The sequence below is a fragment of the Panulirus ornatus genome, chromosome 3 (genome assembly GCF_036320965.1).
Source record: "Panulirus ornatus isolate Po-2019 chromosome 3, ASM3632096v1, whole genome shotgun sequence".
NCBI lineage: Eukaryota > Metazoa > Arthropoda > Malacostraca > Decapoda > Palinuridae > Panulirus > Panulirus ornatus.
The window spans coordinates 13,107,647-13,130,195 of record NC_092226.1 but is presented as its reverse complement, the minus strand read 5'-3'; the positions used below and the strand labels follow the sequence as shown (position 1 = coordinate 13,130,195).

The window sequence follows — 22,549 nt, the reverse complement described above, 5'->3', positions numbered from 1 at the left end:
AAACAGAAGGTACTTAGACAATGCTTTTACCTTCCAAATATGAAGAGAGATAAGCAAAGAAGTATTCAGTATCCTAATCATTCTAACCAAAATCAATCAGTAGACAGATCGATGGACACCCCTGACATAATATGGCCTTCGGCTTTTCCCTGGGGCACAGGAATTGTTGTTAAATATATAAAATAAGCTTGAGTGGGAGAAGTATAAAAGAAAGAGACAGGAGGTCAAGAGAAAGGTGCAAGAGGTGAAAAAAAGGGCAAATGAGAGTTGGGGTGAGAGACTATCAGTAAATTTTAGGGAGAATAAAAAGATGTTCTGGAAGGAGGTAAATAGGGTGCGTAAGACAAGGGAGCAAATGGGAACTTCAGTGAAGGGCGTAAATGGGGAGGTGATAACAAGTAGTGGTGATGTGAGAAGGAGATGGAATGAGTATTTTGAAGGTTTGTTGAATGTGTCTGATGACAGAGTGGCAGATATAGGGTGTTTTGGTCGAGGTGGTGTGCAAAGTGAGAGGGTTAGGGAAAATGATTTGGTAAACAGAGAAGAGGTAGTAAAAGCTTTGCGGAAGATGAAAGCCGGCAAGGCAGCAGGTTTGGATGGTATTGCAGTGGAATTTATTAAAAAAGGGGGTGACTGTATTGTTGACTGGTTGGTAAGGTTATTTAATGTATGTATGACTCATGGTGAGGTGCCTGAGGATTGGCGGAATGCGTGCATAGTGCCATTGTACAAAGGCAAAGGGGATAAGAGTGAGTGCTCAAATTACAGAGGTATAAGTTTGTTGAGTATTCCTGGTAAATTATATGGGAGGGTATTGATTGAGAGGGTGAAGGCATGTACAGAGCATCAGATTGGGAAAGAGCAGTGCGGTTTCAGAAGTGGTAGAGGATGTGTGGATCAGGTGTTTGCTTTGAAGAATGTATGTGAGAAATACTTAGAAAAGCAAATGGATTTGTATGTAGCATTTATGGATCTGGAGAAGGCATATGATAGAGTTGATAGAGATGCTCTGTGGAAGGTATTAAGAATATATGGTGTGGGAGGCAAGTTGTTAGAAGCAGTGAAAAGTTTTTATCGAGGATGTAAGGCATGTGTACGTGTAGGAAGAGAGGAAAGTGATTGGTTCTCAGTGAATGTAGGTTTGCGGCAGGGGTGTGTGATGTCTCCATGGTTGTTTAATTTGTTTATGGATGGGGTTGTTAGGGAGGTAAATGCAAGAGTCCTGGAAAGAGGGGCAAGTATGAAGTCTGTTGGGGATGAGAGAGCTTGGGAAGTGAGTCAGTTGTTGTTCGCTGATGATACAGCGCTGGTGGCTGATTCATGTGAGAAACTGCAGAAGCTGGTGACTGAGTTTGGGAAAGTGTGTGGAAGAAGAAAGTTAAGAGTAAATGTGAATAAGAGCAAGGTTATTAGGTACAGTAGGGTTGAGGGTCAAGTCAATTGGGAGGTGAGTTTGAATGGAGAAAAACTGGAGGAAGTGAAGTGTTTTAGATATCTGGGAGTGGATCTGTCAGCGGATGGAACCATGGAAGCGGAAGTGGATCATAGGGTGGGGGAGGGGGCGAAAATTTTGGGAGCCTTGAAAAATGTGTGGAAGTCGAGAACATTATCTCGGAAAGCAAAAATGGGTATGTTTGAAGGAATAGTGGTTCCAACAATGTTGTATGGTTGCGAGGCGTGGGCTATGGATAGAGTTGTGCGCAGGAGGATGGATGTGCTGGAAATGAGATGTTTGAGGACAATGTGTGGTGTGAGGTGGTTTGATCGAGTAAGTAACGTAAGGGTAAGAGAGATGTGTGGAAATAAAAAGAGCGTGGTTGAGAGAGCAGAAGAGGGTGTTTTGAAATGGTTTGGGCACATGGAGAGAATGAGTGAGGAAAGATTGACCAAGAGGATATATGTGTCGGAGGTGGAGGGAACGAGGAGAAGAGGGAGACCAAATTGGAGGTGGAAAGATGGAGTGAAAAAGATTTTGTGTGATCGGGGCCTGAACATGCAGGAGGGTGAAAGGAGGGCAAGGAATAGAGTGAATTGGAGCGATGTGGTATACAGGGGTTGACTTGCTGTCAGTGGAGTGAATCAAGGCATGTGAAGCGTCATGGGTAAACCATGGAAAGCTGTGTAGGTATGTATATTTGCGTGTGTGGACGTGTGTATGTACATGTGTATGGGGGGGGGGTTTGGGCCATTTCTTTCGTCTGTTTCCTTGCGCTACCTCGCAAGCGCGGGAGACAGCGACAAAGTATAAAAAAAAAAAAAAAAAAAAAAAAAAAAAAAAAAAAAAGAATAAATGTTTTTTACTAAGGGTAAAACATACTAAAGATACAAATGCTCCCTGAAATACAAACTGAAATACATTATGAAAACTGCAGATTTACCTGTCAAAGGACAAACAAGCCAACTGGTGAGAGTGTCTACTATCACAGTGACAACTAATATCTTCTCTTTCCCATCTCTTGTCACAACTGTTGCATCAGCAAGAGGGACTGCATCTTCATGATCTAAAAGACAATATCAAAGGTTGGGTATAAAGTGATCATAGAAATAATAACAATATGGCAACTGTGAAATTCTGCTTTATCAATATGGTCACTACATTTTAAATGGAGTGCAAAAGACTGAAACTTTTTTATTAAAAGTCACATAAAAATATCAAAGTTATGATGTTTAAACAGGTAAAGGTATCAAATCATTAATCCCTTCCATATGAGACCCAATTAATAAAGTTTTACTGATCTCTTTTGGGACCGAGCAAAGGGCCATGACATACTTACTGATACAAAATAAAATGAGTCTTGGAGAAAGGGGGAGTATGCAGTCTGTAGAGAACAAGATGGCCTGGGAAGCAAGCCAAATTTTTTTTGCAGATGACACAGCACTGGTGGCAGATCTGACTGTGAAACTGCAGAAGCTGGAGACTGAGATTGAAGTGTGTGTGAAACGAAAAAGTTGAGAGTAACTGTGAATAAAAAGGTTATGTTCAGAAGAGTTGAGGGACAGGTTAGTTGGGCTGTAAATCTCAATGGAGAAAAACAGGAGGAAGTGAAGTATTTTAGATACCTGAGAGTGGACATGGCAGAAAATGGAACCATAGAAATGGAAATAAGTCATAGGGTGGGTGAGGGGGCTTATGTTCTGGGAGCAATGAAGAATGAGAGGAAAGAGATTATCATCTGGGAGGGTAAAAATGGGTATGTTTGGAGGTATAGTATTAATGACATTATCATAAGGATGTCAGGCATAGGCCTCACATCAATGAAATGTTTTATGACAACATGTGGTATGAGGTGGTTTTAACACGTTAGTAACAAAAGAGTAAGAGAGAGGAATGGTAATAAAAAGAGTAAGGTTAGAGAGCTGAAGAGGGTGTGCTGAAATGTTCTGGACATAGAGACAGAATGAGTGAGGAAATGTTATCAAAGAGGACATATAAATTAAAAATGGAGAAAAAGTGAGTCTGTTGTTGTTTGCCAATGATACAGCTATGGTGCTGATATGAGTGAGAAACTGCAGGAACTGGTGACTGTGTTTGGAAATGTGTGTGAAAGGAGAAAGTTGGGAGTAAATGTGAATAAAAGCAAGGTAATTAGATTCAGCAGGGTTGAGGGACAAGTTAATTTGGATTTAAGTTTAAATGGAGAAAAAGTGGAGGAAATGAAGTGTTTTAGATATCTGGGAGTGGACTTAGCAGTGAATGGAACCAGAGAAGCGGAAGTGAGCCACAGAGTGGGGGAGGGGGCGAAGTTTCTAGGAGTGATGAAGAATGTGTGGAAGGAAAGAACGTTATCGCGGAGAGCAAAAATGGGTATGTTTGAAGGAGTAGTAGTTCCAACATTATTATATAGTTGTGAGGCATGGGCTATAGATAGGGTTGTACAGAAAAGGGTGGATGTGTTGGAAATGAATGTTTGAGGATAATAGGTGTTGTGAGGTGGTTTGATTAAGTAAGTAATGAAAGGGTAAGAGATATGTGCAGAAATAAAATGAGTGTGGTTGAGAGCAGAAAAGGGTGTGATGAGATGATCTGGACATATTAAGAGAATGAGTGATGAAAGGTTGACAAACAGGATATATATGTGTCAGAAGTGGAAGAAACAAGAAGAATAGTGAGACCAAATAAGAAATGGAAGGAGCAATTGGAACCTGCATATGCAGGACGTTGAAAGGCATGCATGGAATAGAGTAAATTGGAACACTGTGGTATACTGGGATCATTGTGCTATCAAAGAACTGAACCAGTGCATGTGAAACATCTGGGGTAAACCATGAGAAGGTCTGTAGGGCTTGGATATGGACTGGGAGCTGTGGTTTCATGTGCATTACACGTGACAGCTCATGTATGGATGTGAGTGGATGTGACTTTATTTTTCTTTGTCTGTTTCCTGTCATTACCTCGCTAACATGGAAAATGGCAATCAAGTATGAAAAAAATTCCCACATTAGGGGGAAAAATCCTCACTTGGCCCTTTTCTCTGTTCCTTCTTTTGGAAACTGGAATAGGAGGGGAAGATTTCCTCCATCCACTCTTACACATGTATTTGCTATTCTATTGAAGGCTTTCACACAAACCAAGTTTTTCGTTTGTTTTTCCCTAACTAATAAATCCTTAAAACATTCCATAAAGGATTCCACTTGACTCAGTCATACGCTTTCTGCAGATCCATAGAAGCTACAGGCAACTTCTTACCTTTCACTCGATACTTTCCCAGTCATTTTCACCACAAAAATCTAAGCCACACAACCCCTGCCTTTCCTAAAACCCTCTTGCTCCTCACTTATTCTGCATTTCGTTGCTTTCATCACTCTCATCACTCTATCAATCAACATTCTTGCATACACTTTTTCTGATATACTTACCAGACTTACTCCTCCATAACTGCAACAGACATCATTAATACCTTTTCCTTTGCATATAGGAACAATAGTAGCTTTCATCCAATCTTCAGGCACAACCTCCTGCTTCCATGCTAAACTACATATCAAATGCATCCAATCTATCACACTTTCCTCTCCATACTTCAGCATTTCAGCCATAATTCCAAGCATTCCACATGCCTTTCCTACCTTTAACCTTGGTATCGCTCTTTATATCTCCAAGACTCTTGCATCTACCTTCCTCACCACCCCATCCATACACAAATTAAACAGCCATGTTGACATTATGCACCTCACCTACCTTCACTGAAGCAAAGTTATTATAATGAGAAAATCAAATTATGTCATCAAGAAAGACTACAATCAAAGTAAGCACCAGCATACCAGCAAGACAAAAAATCAAATAAGGATCAATGTACAAGTTGCATAAACTTAAAATAGCAAAACTTTCATATACTTTGCTATGTGTGTCCAGATAACTTTCAAAAATAATGCTGCTATCACAGGAGGAGTATAGTAATGCACATTTGTAGCAGGGGGCAAATCTATGGAAATAACACTTCTCAATCTTAAATGTATGTTTCACAAATATATACAATAGTCACTATTTTTCAGCTGAACTCTCAACAAGCTTGATCTTGATGACTGATCGTATCCCCATAAAGACAACTAGGAGATACACACCTAGCACTGCACAGGGACGTAAAACACAAAGGCCTTCTATCTCTTCTTCTGATATAGTCCAAAGCACAGCTTTTGTATCTGAGCCGGTGGAGATTAAAGCTCTGCCTGTAGAAGGTGTTGGATGAACCCATCGCACACACGTAACTTTATTAGTGTGTATCTTTGTACCAGCTCCAGTCACTACACCATTCTGTATATAAAAAAAAATCATGTTAATCATGTTACTGAAGGTATCAAAATTTATTTCTTATAAGAATTTATATTACAGCATAAGATACTATCCCAAGATGCACATAGGCAAAAATAGGCAATAAATATAAAACACTGTAAACACATATAACTGTTTGTATATTCTTGTCTGAACAAACAGATAACATTGAAAAAAATCTTAGCAGGAAAACAAATCCAATAATCCAATAATCATTGAAAACATCTGGGTCTCTATATCATAATGTCAGAGCCTGGTACCATAATTATGTGCTTATCATTTACAGAGCAAAAGGACTTTTTATCTTTATAAGAGGTTATATAAAATGGCCCAAAAACTCAAATTTTTTTTTGCAATATTCAAAAAAGATATCACCATAAAGAAAAAATATGAAGGTATCAACACTTTCCTATTGCAACAGTTCACTTCAGCAGAATATAAATGCAAAAATCTATCCATCTCTCTGCCTTCATCTCTAACACCCATTCTCTCCTCGAACTCCCATCAAGGGTGAAACAAGGAATACATTTGGAAAAGTTTCCCATCATGACAACACAAAAGGAAAGTTATTCGCTGGTCCTTTCTGAACCCAATTTTCTAAAGTAATTCTACAGATACCTTGAAAACCATCAGAAATGTAAAAAAAGATAATACTGCTGTCAGAATTTTCATTCATCCCAGCGGCACTAATGAGTCAAAGGCTATTCTGCCGACTAATCAGAAAAACCGCTAACATACTTCTACTATCATTTCACTACAATATATTAAGTGAGGTTTTTACCGTATATATTCATGTTTTACGTGTATTATATATCATATTTCAATTTGCCCGCATGTCCACCTATCATCTTAGGCAATAAGTAGTACTGCTGCAAGAACCCCATCCAACATAACATCACTTGAAAATAGTATGTTGGAGACGGGGGAAATAATATCCATGATCATCAACGCACCTTAGGGTCATAAAGTAACACTCCAGTACTGGCCGCATAGCACACCGTCCCATCAGGTCCCCAGTCAATGTTAAGGGGTACTTGATTTACTCCAGAGGATATGTAATTCACACGCGCCTCCATATTGCAGCACGTCTGTCGTCTCACCGGTATAAATCCTCCTCCCCCTGTCAGTACAAGTGGTTATCGACTAATGGATGGTTACGTCTCCTTGTTTGACATGTACTACATTCGGACATTATTATTACAAACAGTGACACTACGTTCGCCTTACCTAGGTAGAATGGATTCACAGTTTAACATTTCAAATTTTGGGCATTTAAGTCAAACTATTTCCCTTCAAGATCATCAAATGTAAGCAAAAAAAAATCGAATAATATTTTTCTATAGTGTTTCATTGACTAACAAAGAAATTTGAATTTTATTTCCATTCCAAAACATAAAAGAACAACTCTGTGCCATCCGACTACAGAGTCAAGTCAGTGTTCAAACTCAGCTCACGCTCTAGCTAATAGTTAAGCTAGCAAACAAGAGCCAACAATTAGCGCACAAAAAATAGAAATGGTCATAGCTCATTGATTAAAATATTTGTACGAAAGCATTTTTCTACTAACATACAAGCTTTTAATGGCCATATGAGGGTCCAGAAAATGACACATCATAAAGCATGTGGTTGTTTCCATATCAATTATTGTGTGAATTTAGTTTTCGTGACCTGACTTTTGGAATTTCTAAATTCATCTACCAATATCTCCGTTACTGAGTCTGTATTGTAGATTAAGTACACACTGTGTTTAAGCTACATCTTACACATCCTAAAGTCTATGTGCACTTAGCACTTCGTTATATACTCTCTCTATATTTGTTACATCTCCCTGTGCACTCCTACAGAGTACACCAAAAGGTCCAGGACTGAGGTCTAATTATTGAAATACATGATGGGTTACAGAGTGAGAAAAAAGTGTTAACATGGTCGGGACAACACAATCAGTAATTTGGCAATTTACTTGGTAAGTGAAGTTTATAACAGTTGAAAAACAGTGACCGGTTTACGTATTAAGATGAATAAAAAGATAATGGTTTACAATTGTTCAAGGTTGTGTGATACTTTCCAAGTATCAAAGGTAAAAAAATGTTGTTATGAATAAAATGTCTGCACATATCTTGTAATGCTTGAAAAGCATCATCACTGAGCTCATTCATTTTGCATTAGTCATGCATGTAATCATTCAAGATGGGGGAATTCCTCTATTGCCAAAGTTTGCCTTTGGTCTTCAACAGGAAGGACAAACTCCCACGTGTATCTATAACCCAGCTTAAGGCCGGGCGACATAAAACTAATCATGTAGCATGATGAGATTGTAGTGGTAGATGGACATGCTTGTAGTAATTTTACTACAACTTTAAGTCTAAAAGATTTCGCGTATTTTTTTTTCTGAACGATGGTTTTATGGTAACTGACAGGTAAGCTCAGGGGTGTGTAATCAACTTCATCCAGTTCATTGTCCATCATCATTACTCCCACGTCCGTTTTCCCCAACAATTTATTATGATCTTGTTTCAGTGAAATTAATATTAAGGTACTTCAAGATTTACTGGTTCTTCTGGTTTACTTTTTCTTTGGATATAGACTTTCAAGAGTAACTTTTGTTTCAGTGAAATTTATATTAAGGTACTTCAAGATTTACTGGTTCTTCTGGTTTACTTCTTCTTTGGATATAGACTTTCAAGAGTAACTTTCCATACCAGATGTTCATTTATTCAGCGTCGTGTAGAGGCATGCAGTCATCCCTCTGAATGAACCTGGAAATATTTCTATCGTCTGCAGATAAAAAAAAAAGATCACTGTGGTTTTTAAAAATGGTTTGATAGATCAATGATAAATGGAACAATATCAGTCCAAGATCCAAACACACATACCTGAGGCATTCCATGAATTGGCTTCATTTCGGAGGACTCGTCATTTACTGTCATTGTTTTCGATCATTCAGGATATCCCCTTTCCAGGTGACATTCAAATCTCCGAACTGATACATCTTCAATCTATGAATAAGACTTTCATTAGAACCTTAGACATTGATGACTTGATATGAGAGTAATTTATGAGAAAACTTTCCTTCGGAAAATTATCCGATAGTGATCTCTTGTCATCCAAAAGCTTAAAGGATTTCCTGAATTCCGCTAACTTTTAAGTACAAAAAAGAATAAGGATTTGAAAATGGAAATGTAAAAAGATGGATGGCATGAAAGGAAAAAAATGAATCTCCCGCCGCGCTGTGCTGCTGGTGCTGCCATCTTTTGGCAGGGAATCAAACTATCGCTGGTCCTTCCCTACCGATAAAAGTAGTGTTTACATGTGAAGTTCTGGATCATACACATTAATCCAAATAATCCTTCGACATGGTGAGTCTTTGATCGATCACATTACATAAGGATTATTCTGGCAGTGTTTAGTTTTGTCCTGAATGTATTAATGATATCATGATGACTTATTTTCGCTGAATTTTGGATGGAAAAAGATATGTGTGTGTTGTGATGATCCTGAGGATGTAAACAAACCCAGCTGAGGTCCTTCCAGTCTCGAGAATATTGGTTATTTACTCCACATTCTTACATTGTATGTTAGTGATTCTATTGTACCTCTAAAGTATTATGTCGTCGTAAAGTTACCGTTCGGGACATCCACCTGAATGCGATAGAAGTGAAGGGGAGAATAGTTCAGATCAAAAAGCCATCGGCAAAATAAATTTCAACCAAACTAAACAACCTCACTCAACCCTTAACAAAGTGTAATAGTGCCATTATGTCATTAATTCAGGTGTCAGGGAGTTTATGCGACACGACTTGTCACATTTCGGGCTTGTGTTGAGAAAACTATAAGTATGCAATGTACCATACGGTTCCTACATTTTGAAAATTATTTGTAAGCCTGTGGTGTCGAGGTTCCATGGAACCAGCTTTTGGAAATATAATCTAAATCAATTCAATGTCTGTCAGATGGGATTTCTGTATAAGCAATGGCGATGATAGTAAACTTTTTAATATATATTGTTTACGGACGCCACTATTCTAAGATTGAAATTGGTAAAATTATCAGAATTGCATCGTTATCTGTACAGAGGTGACAAAGGGGGTGGGGTTGTAGGTGTAGGACATATCATTCTAATTATGTTTTCACATAGTGGGCAGGGATTTGAAGGAGAGGGATATTGTGGGATAAAAAAAAATTATCACAATCAAATTTGGACAGTATAAGTGATGCATTTATAACACCCTCGTTAGTATCTTGTAATAAATGAACAAACGGGTATGAGGAATTTAACCATAGAGGACTTGTGGTTGAAGGGTAATGGACGGGTATAGTTAGCCATCTGGTGAAATTAGGGAAAAGGAATTAACGTATACATATGTGAAATTTGTAAAGTTTTTATATATTAAGTTTGAGTTAAGATATTGTGTACATGTTATGAATTATGCATTATTTTTTTTTTGTTACTTTGTCAGTTGTTAAGGGAAGAGTACCTAATTATGGTGAACCTTTTTCAGGTTCTGTGAAATATTTGTCGATTGATAGTTTTCTTTACAGAGGTCCTTAAATGTATGTGGAGGATGTATCTAGGCATAGGTAAATCAGTTGTATTATTGAATCTTTAATGTTGCTTGTGGATACTGAGTTTGGTTGTTAGACAGTGTATACACAGAAAACCAAGTAATGGTAAATGGAAGTCAAGAGAAATGTTTAAGTATAGGCTTTCCATGTTTTATGAAATCCCAAATATTGTAATTAAGCATGGGAATCTTGTAGTAGTATATTCAATGTTTTCTGTTGTACAGTATTAGAATATACCTCGCTCTATGTTTATCAAACTTTTTCATATTTCTGATTGAAAATCTTAAGTGTTGATGTGATAAAACTCTGCTTTATAATGAAAAAATATAATTCTAGGGTCGTGTGCGTACCAAGACGGTGAAGAAGGCTGCTCGTGTGATAATTGAAAAGTATTACACTCGCCTAGGAAATGATTTCCATACCAACAAGCGTATCTGTGAGGAGATTGCCATTATTCCTTCAAAGCCTCTACGCAACAAAATTGCTGGGTTGGTATTTGTACACCTTTTGTGTATTAGCTTTTTATCATATGAAATGCATGGTTTGATATGTCAAGGATGGGGTTGAGTAGGTTCACAGATCCTTGAGTGTACCAGGTATATTAGTTTGGAGTAAGAATAAAGTGGCAAAGTATTGTATGTACATAATGGTTTTACTTCTCATGCTGCGGAAAAATTATGAGGGGGTTAAAATGATATTGGAATATGTGCCTTAGGTAGGTAATTGGTAAGACGAAGTGGTTGGATGAATATGTGGGTGTATCATTGTGAAAACTATGGACAATGTAAAATATTTAAGGTTCCCCCATAGCACCTTTGTGTTTCAGAGGTACGTTTAATGGTCTTCCATGCCTGTTTTGCCATTAGCAAGTTATTTACAAGTTTTAGTTGAGGACCTATCCCTCTTGGGTTTTCCACATATAGTTGAAGGTATATCTCTCCTTGTTGCAGTGTTGCAGCAAAATTTATTCATCTAGTCCCTCTTTAATTCCATCGGTTAGACTGTTTGAAGCTTTTCATGAATGAATAACTATGGAGTATGCATAAGTTATACCAATTGGAATATTTTCCTCTAGTGATGAGCTTTTATGGTAGAATCCCCAACTCATCCCAGAATTTATAAAAGTGTCTTATTGCAGCAAATACTTGTGGCTGACTTTTTTAGGAAAAGGTTTGAGTGTGATTCTGATTAAATTGTTAACATTCATTGGTGCTTTTCATAAGATAAAAGACCTTTGAAAACATTGAAAATTAACTTATAAACTTGTTTGAAATTGGTTGCAGAAAATGTATTGATTAAAGTGACTAAAGTTTTACACCTGATGTAGTGTATGTACCATATCTCATGAGGTTTGTGATTGTAACATTTTCCTAATGTAATTTTAAAGGTTCAAAATAGAAAAACTAATATATTTCCCATTTCCATGTTGACAATTAAGGGGAGATGCATGTGTATACTTTAAAACGTTTACTCTATAATCAAGTTGGGATAAGTATTTATTTTGCAATATTCACTTGATAAAAGATACTTATTGCCTTGGAATAGGTTCAAGTTGGTGTTGCCTGACCACCCTTGCTCCGGCTTAGTACTGGTAGCTGCAACTGTCCTCCATGTTCTTTTGTATTTTTTGAATTGTGGGCACTTGGATGACTTGGAAAATAATTAAATTCATAAATAATTTGAATTTGCAAGTGAACTTTACCCCTTAGAAATTGCACAATAGGATGGCTACCCAAGTTGATAAACATGAAGTACCTAATCCAAGGAAATTGGTGCACTGGCTACTACTTATATCTCTGTCTTTGATGCCTGTTCCCTCCAGGAACTCTCATCAGCTGGGTGGTCATGGTAAAGAGTCTACTTTTCCCTTCTTATATGTCTCCCACATATACACCATTTCTCACATTTTCCACCATTTGTTTCCCTGCATTACTCTTCCACCCTTATTTCCATATGTCACAGGTGTCTTCCTCTCACACCAACCCCTTTGATTGTACTGCCCATGCCAAATCTTTCGTACACTCTGTCGTCTCTTCTTTCCATCCAGTCATACCATGTGTTCCTCTCAAATAGCTCGTTTCCACAGCCAGTATTCTTGACCTACATGACTCATTCCGTCCCTCTTTTGGCTGCATAGGTCAGGGTCTGGAAGACTGCTGACCCTGATCACTATACACTTCCATAATTACACCTATCTATCTATATCTCTGATGCCTGTTCCAATTGGAACTTCCTCAGAGAGGTGGCCCTGACAACATGACTTCCTAGCCTTCATGCCTCACCCTCAACAGGCCACTGGCATAGGGCAAGTTTAGCACAGTATTTGCAGGGGCTCCTACCTAATATTCCTATTGACTACTGTCTAATGCTCCTACCAACTGCTTCTATCATTTTGCCAAATGGTAGGGCTATCTCATAGTTCTCACTGTAGGAAATCTAGAGTTACAAAGCATGGGCTGTGTGAGTTAAATGTTGTCAAGTGTTACATATTATAAGGAGAGATTGTATATTTGTGGACAGAATGACAATAGTCCACATGTTAGTAAGGCAGAAAGAAAAGACAGCTACCAAGGTCAGAGGAGTGCATCTTGACAGGCACTAAAGTGCTGGTTCATTAAGCAGATGTCAGTAACCCTCCTGATACATAGGCAAGTAGTACTGGTAATATACCTCCCTGGCCGTTGGCTACCTACAAACTACTACACCTTTATTATTAATTTATTAAGGGTCTCTTTCTCTTATACCCTGTTCTGATTGCTTCCTTATCTCTCCTTTCATATCAACAATCTTACCAAGGTAGCTCCTAAATACTAAAATTCTTTCACCTCTTCCCCCATGTCTGTAACACAGTTTAGTACACTTTCTTCTCTCACTCTATAGGGCTCTTCAAAATCTATGCTTTCACTCTTATTTCTTTTAAAAACCATTATGTTTTACATGTATTTACTTTCAGTTGCCTTCACTTACATCATGAAACACACAATCTTCTGCAACTCTTCATCACTCGTAGCATAGCATCATTTGCAGACAGGCATGGCGCTACATGCCAAATCTCACCACCACACTCCATTTGTGCACCCACTTTCCCAAGTTTTGCTTTCATCCCTCTTATCACGGTGACATCACACACCCACATGCATGCTGAAACTCTCTCAACTGTCCATCCACTCATGACACATGCATTTTCTCCTTTACAGAATGATTTTGCACCATTCAACATTTGTCCCCAACCCTATATATCCTGAACACATCCCATAAAGCATTCCAATCATCTCTCTCATACAGCTTATGTTTTGCTAGATGCTTTTCCACAGCCATTATTACAGCAGAAATCTGATACATCCCCTAGCTTTCTTATACCCCTTTACTTCTCACTTATTCTGCATTCAGTTACTTTCATCACTCTTATCAACACACACTCATACACTATTTCCGGTATACTTGAATAGACGTATTCCCTAATAATTGGTACATACATCCTTAGCACATTTTCTTCTGAAGAAAAGAACAGTTATAGTTTTCATTCAGTCCTCTGGCATTTTCTCCATTACAGAATGATTTTGCACCATTCAACATTTGTCCCCAACCCTATATATCCTGAACACATCCCATAAAGCATTCCAATCATCTCTCTCATACAGCTTATGTTTTGCTAGATGCTTTTCCACAGCCATTATTACAGCAGAAATCTGATACATCCCCTAGCTTTCTTATACCCCTTTACTTCTCACTTATTCTGCATTCAGTTACTTTCATCACTCTTATCAACACACACTCATACACTTTTTCCGGTATACTTGAATAGACGTATTCCCTAATAATTGGTACATACATCCTTAGCACATTTTCTTCTGAAGAAAAGAACAGTTATAGTTTTCATTCAGTCCTCTGGCACAACTCTCTGCATCCATACTAAATTACATCTTAAATGGATCCACTTTTGCACTTTCTCCATACTTCAACATTTCAGCCGTACTCTCATCCACTCCAGGTACTTTTCCTGCCTTCAACCTCATTGTTGCCCTTTTTACCTTCCTTCCTGCTGTAAGACCCTGCATTTGTATACTTTTCCTTATCTTACTGTTATTTAATAGGAAATATATACAAAATATTTAAGGAATAAGCCTACTTATCTCTTGTAGGTTGTAAAAGCTGACTGAGGGGTTGAAGTAAGGAGTCTAAAAATCCTTTCCCTCTAGTATTATCACTCTCTGAATATAGGAATAAAAGCAGCCAAACTTGGATTTTACCTCAAGTGCTCAGTTTTCTTTTCCTGATGCTACCTCATGAGGTTAGAAAAAATGTCCAAAACTCACAGCATTTGTGTTTTCAGATTCGTAACCCACTTGATGAAGCGTATCCAACGTGGTCCAGTTCGAGGAATTTCCATCAAGCTGCAGGAGGAGGAACGTGAGCGCCGTGACAACTATGTGCCAGAGGTGTCTGCCTTGGAGCAGGGCATCATTGAAGTTGATGCTGACACCAAAGAGATGCTTAAAATGATGGTAATTACTTTGTAACCTACGTTTTGCTAATAGAATCAAGTATTTTAACATTTTAATCACATACTTCTGATTTCTGCTTTACTTATTTTTTTAGCTTTCATAAATAAGGGAGAATAAAAAGATGTTCTGGAAGGAGGTAAATAAAGTGCGTAAGACAAGGGAGCAAATGGGAACTTCAGTGAAGGGCGCAAATGGGGAGGTGATAACAAGTAGTGGTGATGTGAGAAGGAGATGGAGTGAGTATTTTGAAGGTTTGTTGAATGTGTTTGATGATAGAGTGGCAGATATAGGGTGTTTTGGTCGAGGTGGTGTGCAAAGTGAGAGGGTTAGGGAAAATGATTTGGTAAACAGAGAAGAGGTAGTGAAAGCTTTGCGGAAGATGAAAGCCGGCAAGGCAGCAGGTTTGGATGGTATTGCAGTGGAATTTATTAAAAAAGGGGGTGACTGTATTGTTGACTGGTTGGTAAGGTTATTTAATGTATGTATGACTCATGGTGAGGTGCCTGAGGATTGGCGGAATGCGTGCATAGTGCCATTGTACAAAGGCAAAGGGGATAAGAGTGAGTGCTCAAATTACAGAGGTATAAGTTTGTTGAGTATTCCTGGTAAATTATATGGGAGGGTATTGATTGAGAGGGTGAAGGCATGTACAGAGCATCAGATTGGGGAAGAGCAGTGTGGTTTCAGAAGTGGTAGAGGATGTGTGGATCAGGTGTTTGCTTTGAAGAATGTATGTGAGAAATACTTAGAAAAGCAAATGGATTTGTATGTAGCATTTATGGATCTGGAGAAGGCATATGATAGAGTTGATAGAGATGCTCTGTGGAAGGTATTAAGAATATATGGTGTGGGAGGAAAGTTGTTAGAAGCAGTGAAAAGTTTTTATCGAGGATGTAAGGCATGTGTACGTGTAGGAAGAGAGGAAAGTGATTGGTTCTCAGTGAATGTAGGTTTGCGGCAGGGGTGTGTGATGTCTCCATGGTTGTTTAATTTGTTTATGGATGGGGTTGTTAGGGAGGTAAATGCAAGAGTTTTGGAAAGAGGGGCAAGTATGAAGTCTGTTGGGGAAGAGAGAGCTTGGGAAGTGAGTCAGTTGTTGTTCGCTGATGATACAGCGCTGGTGGCTGATTCATGTGAGAAACTGCAGAAGCTGGTGACTGAGTTTGGTAAAGTGTGTGGAAGAAGAAAGTTAAGAGTAAATGTGAATAAGAGCAAGGTTATTAGGTACAGTAGGGTTGAGGGTCAAGTCAATTGGGAGGTGAGTTTGAATGGAGAAAAACTGGAGGAAGTGAAGTGTTTTAGATATCTGGGAGTGGATCTGGCAGCGGATGGAACCATGGAAGCGGAAGTGGATCATAGGGTGGGGGAGGGGGCGAAAATTCTGGGGGCCTTGAAGAATGTGTGGAAGTCGAGAACATTATCTCGGAAAGCAAAAATGGGTATGTTTGAAGGAATAGTGGTTCCAACAATGTTGTATGGTTGCGAGGCGTGGGCTATGGATAGAGTTGTGCGCAGGAGGATGGATGTGCTGGAAATGAGATGTTTGAGGACAATGTGTGGTGTGAGGTGGTTTGATCGAGTGAGTAACGTAAGGGTAAGAGAGATGTGTGGAAATAAAAAGAGCGTGGTTGAGAGAGCAGAGGAGGGTGTTTTGAAGTGGTTTGGGCACATGGAGAGAATGAGTGAGGAAAGATTGACCAAGAGGATATATGTGTCGGAGGTGGAGGGAACGAGGAGAAGAGGGAGACCAAATTGGAGGTGGAGAGATGGAGTGAAAAAGATTTTGTGTGATCGGGGCCTGAACATGCAGGAGGGTGAAAGGAGGGCAAGGAATAGAGTGAATTGGAGCGATGTGGTATACCGGGGTTGACGTGCTGTCAGTGGATTGAATCAAGGCATGTGAAGCGTCTGGGGAAAACCATGGAAAGCTGTGTAGGTATGTATATCTGCGTGTGTGGACGTATGTATATACATGTGTATGGGGGGGGGGTTGGGCCATTTCTTTCGTCTGTTTCCTTGCGCTACCTCGCAAACGCGGGAGACAGCGACAAAGTATAAAAAAAAAAAAAAAAAAAAGTGTTAGCAATTTTTTGCAAGCTATTTTTTTAAGTACTGGATTTTAGATTGCTGAATTTTTGAAATAGTAAATGATTTGCTTGCTGTTACATTAAACACCATTGGTCATATTTTATAACAGGATATGTAGACAATATAGCTTCTTGAAAACGGGTTTGATATAAAATATTGAAGCTGAAATGTACCGCCTATGTTTAAGGGAGCTTCATTCATGGAATATATGTTATTACTTGCGTGACGGGAATTGCAGTGCTGTAGTTTTTAACATAATTCTTTATTTCAGGACTTCGATAGAGTTGCTGGTCTTCAGGTGACCCAGCCTATCCCATCTTCCTATGGTGGGAGGCGGTAAACGAAAATAAATTCCTAAACAATTGGTTGTTGTCTTTCCTTTACCATATGCAAAGCATTTTTGGACATTTAGTAATATTTCTGTCTTTCAAGCCTGTTTGCCGTTTCCCTTGTTAGCGAGATAGCATCAGGAATAGATGAAAACTGTGGTGTCTTTAATTCTAGTTGTCACATATAATGCACTGAAACTAATTCCATATCTGTAACCTGTTCCAACAGATTTTTCCTTGTTTTCCCTTGAGCCCTTCATATGCCCAAGTTCAGCTCAGTGAGAGCATGTCGCACACGTTAACCACAGCTTCAGTTCACCCTATCCCGTGCAAGCCATTTTCACTCCAACTGACCACATTGTGCATGATTCCCCCATTTCCTTGTTCCTTCACTTTTAACATATATACACTCTTAGTCCTCTCCATACGTCCAAACCGTTTCAGCACACCTCTTTATCACTGTCATACATTTTTTTTTTTTATTTTTTATTATACTTTGTCGCTGTCTCCCGCGTTTGCGAGGTAGCGCAAGGAAACAGACGAAAGAAATGGCCCAACCCCCCCCATACACATGTACATACATACGTCCACACACGCAAATATACATACCTACACAGCTTTCCATGGTTTACCCCAGTCGCTTCACATGCCTTGATTCAATCCACTGACAGCACGTCAACCCCGGTATACCACATCGCTCCAATTCACTCTATTCCTTGCCCTCCTTTCACCCTCCTGCACGTTCAGGCCTCGATCACACAAAATCTTTTTCACTCCATCTTTCCACCTCCAATTTGGTCTCCCTCTTCTCCTAGTTCCCTCCACCTCCGACACATATATCCTCTTGGTCAATCTTTCCTCACTCATTCTCTCCGTGTGCCCAAACCACTTCAAAACACCCTCTTCTGCTCTCTCAACCACGCTCTTTTTATTTCCACACATCTCTCTTACCCTTACGTTACTCACTCGATCAAACCACCTCACACCACACATTGTCCTCAAACATCTCATTTCCAGCACATCCATCCTCCTACGCACAACTCTATCCATAGCCCACGCCTCGCAACCATACAACATTGTTGGAACCACTATTCCTTCAAACATACCCATTTTTGCTTTCCGAGATAATGTTCTCGACTTCCACACATTCTTCAAGGCCCCCAGAATTTTCGCCCCCTCCCCCACCCTATGATCCACTTCCGCTTCCATGGTTCCATCCGCTGCCAGATCCACTCCCAGATATCTAAAACACTTCACTTCCTCCAGTTTTTCTCCATTCAAACTCACCTCCCAATTGACTTGACCCTCAACCCTACTGTACCTAATAACCTTGCTCTTATTCACATTTACTCTTAACTTTCTTCTTCCACACACTTTACCAAACTCAGTCACCAGCTTCTGCAGTTTCTCACATGAATCAGCCACCAGCACTGTATCATCAGCGAACAACAACTGACTCACTTCCCAAGCTCTCTCATCCCCAACAGACTTCATACTTGCCCCTCTTTCCAAAACTCTTGCATTTACCTCCCTAACAACCCCATCCATAAACAAATTAAACAACCATGGAGACATCACACACCCCTGCCGCAAACCTACATTCACTGAGAACCAATCACTTTCCTCTTTTCCTACACGTACACATGCCTTACATCCTCGATAAAAACTTTTCACTGCTTCTAACAACTTTCCTCCCACACCATATATTCTTAATACCTTCCACAGAGCATCTCTATCAACTCTCATATGCCTTCTCCAGATCCATAAATGCTACATACAAATCCATTTGCTTTTCTAAGTATTTCTCACATACATTCTTCAAAGCAAACACCTGATCCACACATCCTCTACCACTTCTGAAACCACACTGCTCTTCCCCGATCTGATGCTCTGTACATGCCTTCACCCTCTCAATCAATACCCTCTCATATAATTTACCAGGAATACTCAACAACTTATACCTCTGTAATTTGAGCACTCACTCTTATCCCCTTTGCCTTTGTACAATGGCACTATGCACGCATTCCGCCAATCCTCAGGCACCTCACCATGAGTCATACATACATTAAATAACCTTACCAACCAGTCCACAATACAGTCACCCCCTTTTTTAATAAATTCCACTGCAATACCATCCAAACCTGCTGCCTTGCCGGCTTTCATCTTCCGCAAAGCTTTCACTACCTCTTCTCTGTTTACCAAATAATTTTCCCTAACCCTCTCACTTTGCACACCACCTCGACCAAAACACCCTATATCTGCCACTCTATCATCAAACACATTCAACAAACCTTCAAAATACTCACTCCATCTCCTTCTCACATCACCACTACTTGTTATCACCTCCCCATTTGCGCCCTTCACTGAAGTTCCCATTTGCTCCCTTGTCTTACGCACTTTATTTACCTCCTTCCAGAACATCTTTTTATTCTCTCTAAAATTTAATGATACTCTCTCACCCCAACTCTCATTTGCCCTTTTTTTCACCTCTTGCACCTTTCTCTTGACCTCCTGTCTCTTTCTTTTATACATCTCCCACTCAATTGCATTTTTTCCCTGCAAAAATCGTCCAAATGCCTCTCTCTTCTCTTTCACTAATACTCTTACTTCTTCATCCCACCACTCACTACCCTTTCTAATCAACCCACCTCCCACTCTTCTCATGCCACAAGCATCTTTTGCGCAATCCATCACTGATTCCCTAAATACATCCCATTCCTCCCCACTCCCCTTACTTCCATTGTTCTCACCTTTTTCCATTCTGTACTCAGTCTCTCCTGGTACTTCCTCACACAGGTCTCCTTCCCAAGCTCACTTACTCTCACCACCCTCTTCACCCCAACATTCACTCTTCTTTTCTGAAAACCCATACAAATCTTCACCTTAGCCTCCACAAGATAATGATCAGACATCCCTCCAGTTGCACCTCTCAGCACATTAACATCCAAAAGTCTCTCTTTCGCACGCCTGTCAATTAACACGTAATCCAATAACGCTCTCTGGCCATCTCTCCTACTTACATAAGTATACTTATGTATATCTCGCTTTTTAAACCAGGTATTCCCAATCATCAGTCCTTTTTCAGCACATAAATCTACAAGCTCTTCACCATTTCCATTTACAACACTGAACACCCCATGTATACCAATTATTCCCTCAACTGCCACCTTACTCACCTTTGCATTCAAATCACCCATCACTATAACCCGGTCTCGTGCATCAAAACCACCAACACACTCATTCAGCTGCTCCCAAAACACTTGCCTCTCATGATCTTTCTTCTCATGCCCAGGCGCATATGCACCAATAATCAACCACCTCTCTCCATCAACTTTCAGTTTTACCCATATTAATCGAGAATTTACTTTCTTACATTCTATCACATACTCCCACAACTCCTGTTTCAGGAGTATTGCTACTCCTTCCCTTGCTCTTGTCCTCTCACTAACCCCTGACTTTACTCCCCAGACATTCCCAAACCACTCTTCCCCTTTACCCTTGAGCTTTGTTTCACTCAGAGCCAAAACATCCAGGTTCCTTTCCTCAAACATACTACCTGTCTCTCCTTTTTTCACATCTTGGTTACATCCACACACATTTAGGCACCCCACTCTGAGCCTTCGAGGAGGATGAGCACTCCCCGCGTGACTCCTTCTTCTGTTTCCCATTTTAGAAAGTCAATACAAGGAGGGGAGGATTTCTGGCCCCCCGCTCCCGTCCCCTCTAGTCGCTTTCTACGACACGCGAGGAATACGTGGGAAGTATTCTTTCACCCCTATCCCCAGGGATAATATACATATACATACTGTCATACATACTTCTCTTATAACCACACCTGTCTCTTATTTCTTATTCTATCATCTCAATTTGTACCATGTATATTTTAAACATTTAATTTCTAACATATCCACCTGTACTTTTTTTATATAGGACCCATGCCCTTGCTTCCATACAACACCATTGGAACTACTATACCATCAAACATACCCATTATTTGTCCCCTTCCATAATGACCTCTTTTCCTCCACATTTTTAAGTGCATTGAGGACCTTAGCCTCTTCAACCACCATATGGCATATTTCACTTTCATTCACTCTTAATCCACTCCTAGATATCTAAATCACCCCACTCTCAGTGTTCTCTACATTCAAATACACTTCAGGAAACCAGTTTTTTCTTTCACTGCTAACCCTAAAAACCATTATTTTATTCACATTTATTCTTGATTTACTACTTTCACACACACTCCCATGCTCAGACACCAGCTTCTGTGATTTATCACTTGAATTTGCCGCCAGTGCTGTGTCAGCAGCAAACAACAACCGGTAAGGCAGCGGGTTTGAATGGTACAGCAATTGAATTTATTAAGAACGGGGGAGACTGTGTTGTTGATAGTTGGAAAGGATATTCAGGTTATGTATGGATCATGGTGAAGAGCCTTAGGATTGGTGGAATGCATGTGTAGTGCCATTGTACAGAGGCAAAGGGGATAAAGGTGAGTGTTCAAACTACAGAGGCATAAGTTTGTTGAGTATTCCTGGAAAATTTTTGGATGGGTTATTGATTGAGAGGGTGAGGCATGTACTGTGCATCAGATTGGGGAAGAAGTGTGTTTTCAAAAGTGGTAGATAATGTTTGGATCAGGTGTTTGCTTTGAAGAAAGTATATAGAGAATGCATATGATAGGGTTGACACATGCTTTGTGCAAAGTCCTCTGAGTATATGGTGTGAGAGGTAAGCTGCTAGAACCAGTTTTTATTGGGTATAAGGCATGTGTATGAGTAGAAAGAGTTGAGGGACTGGTTCTCAGTGAAGGTCAGTCTGCTGCAGTGGTGTGTGATGTCTCCTTGGTTATTTAAATTGATTATGGAGGGGATGGTTAGGGAGGTAAATGTACGAGTTTTGGAGAGAGGGGCGAGTATGCAGTCTGTTGGGAATGCAAGGGCCTCAGAAGTGTCAGTTGATGTTCACTGATGATACAGCATTGGTGGATGATTTGAGTGAGAAACTGCAGAAGTTGGTGACAGTTTGGAAACATGCGTGAAAGGAGAAAGTTGAGAGTAAATGTGATTACGAGCAAGGTTATTAGCTAGGTTCAGCAGGGTTGAGGGACAAGTTAGTTAAGATGTAAGTTTGAATGGAGGAAGTAAAGTGTTTTAGATATGCGTTAGTGGACTTGTGGCAAATGGAAACATTGAGAAGGAAGTGATTTGTATGGAATGTGCTGGGGCGAAGGTTTTGGGAGCGTTGAAGGCGTGGAAGGCAAAAACGCTTTCTCGGAGAGCAGAAATGGGTAT

At 39.7% G+C, this 22,549-nt stretch overlaps 2 protein-coding genes across 2 annotated transcripts in view; one reads left to right on the top strand and one right to left on the bottom strand.

Annotated features, from left to right (window-relative positions):
- Elp2 (elongator complex protein 2) overlaps window positions 1-6,996 on the bottom strand; it is a 30,170-nt gene extending 23,174 nt beyond the window's left edge. The window contains exons 1-3 of the mRNA XM_071684059.1: window positions 6,721-6,996; window positions 5,560-5,749; window positions 2,379-2,501 (exon numbers count right to left, since the gene is read on the bottom strand). Of these exons, the coding sequence (XP_071540160.1) occupies window positions 2,379-2,501; window positions 5,560-5,749; window positions 6,721-6,843 (436 nt within the window). The 5' untranslated portion in view covers window positions 6,844-6,996. The remainder of the gene's footprint in view (window positions 1-2,378; window positions 2,502-5,559; window positions 5,750-6,720) is intronic.
- A 2,000-nt stretch (window positions 6,997-8,996) lies between these two features.
- RpS17 (ribosomal protein S17) lies at window positions 8,997-17,290 on the top strand. Its single transcript, XM_071684045.1, has 4 exons — window positions 8,997-9,123; window positions 10,667-10,818; window positions 14,664-14,835; window positions 17,195-17,290. Exons 1-4 carry the CDS (start codon window positions 9,121-9,123, stop codon window positions 17,261-17,263), a joined length of 396 nt encoding a protein of 131 aa, XP_071540146.1. The 5' UTR covers window positions 8,997-9,120; the 3' UTR covers window positions 17,264-17,290.
- The last annotated feature ends 5,259 nt before the right edge of the window (window positions 17,291-22,549 follow it).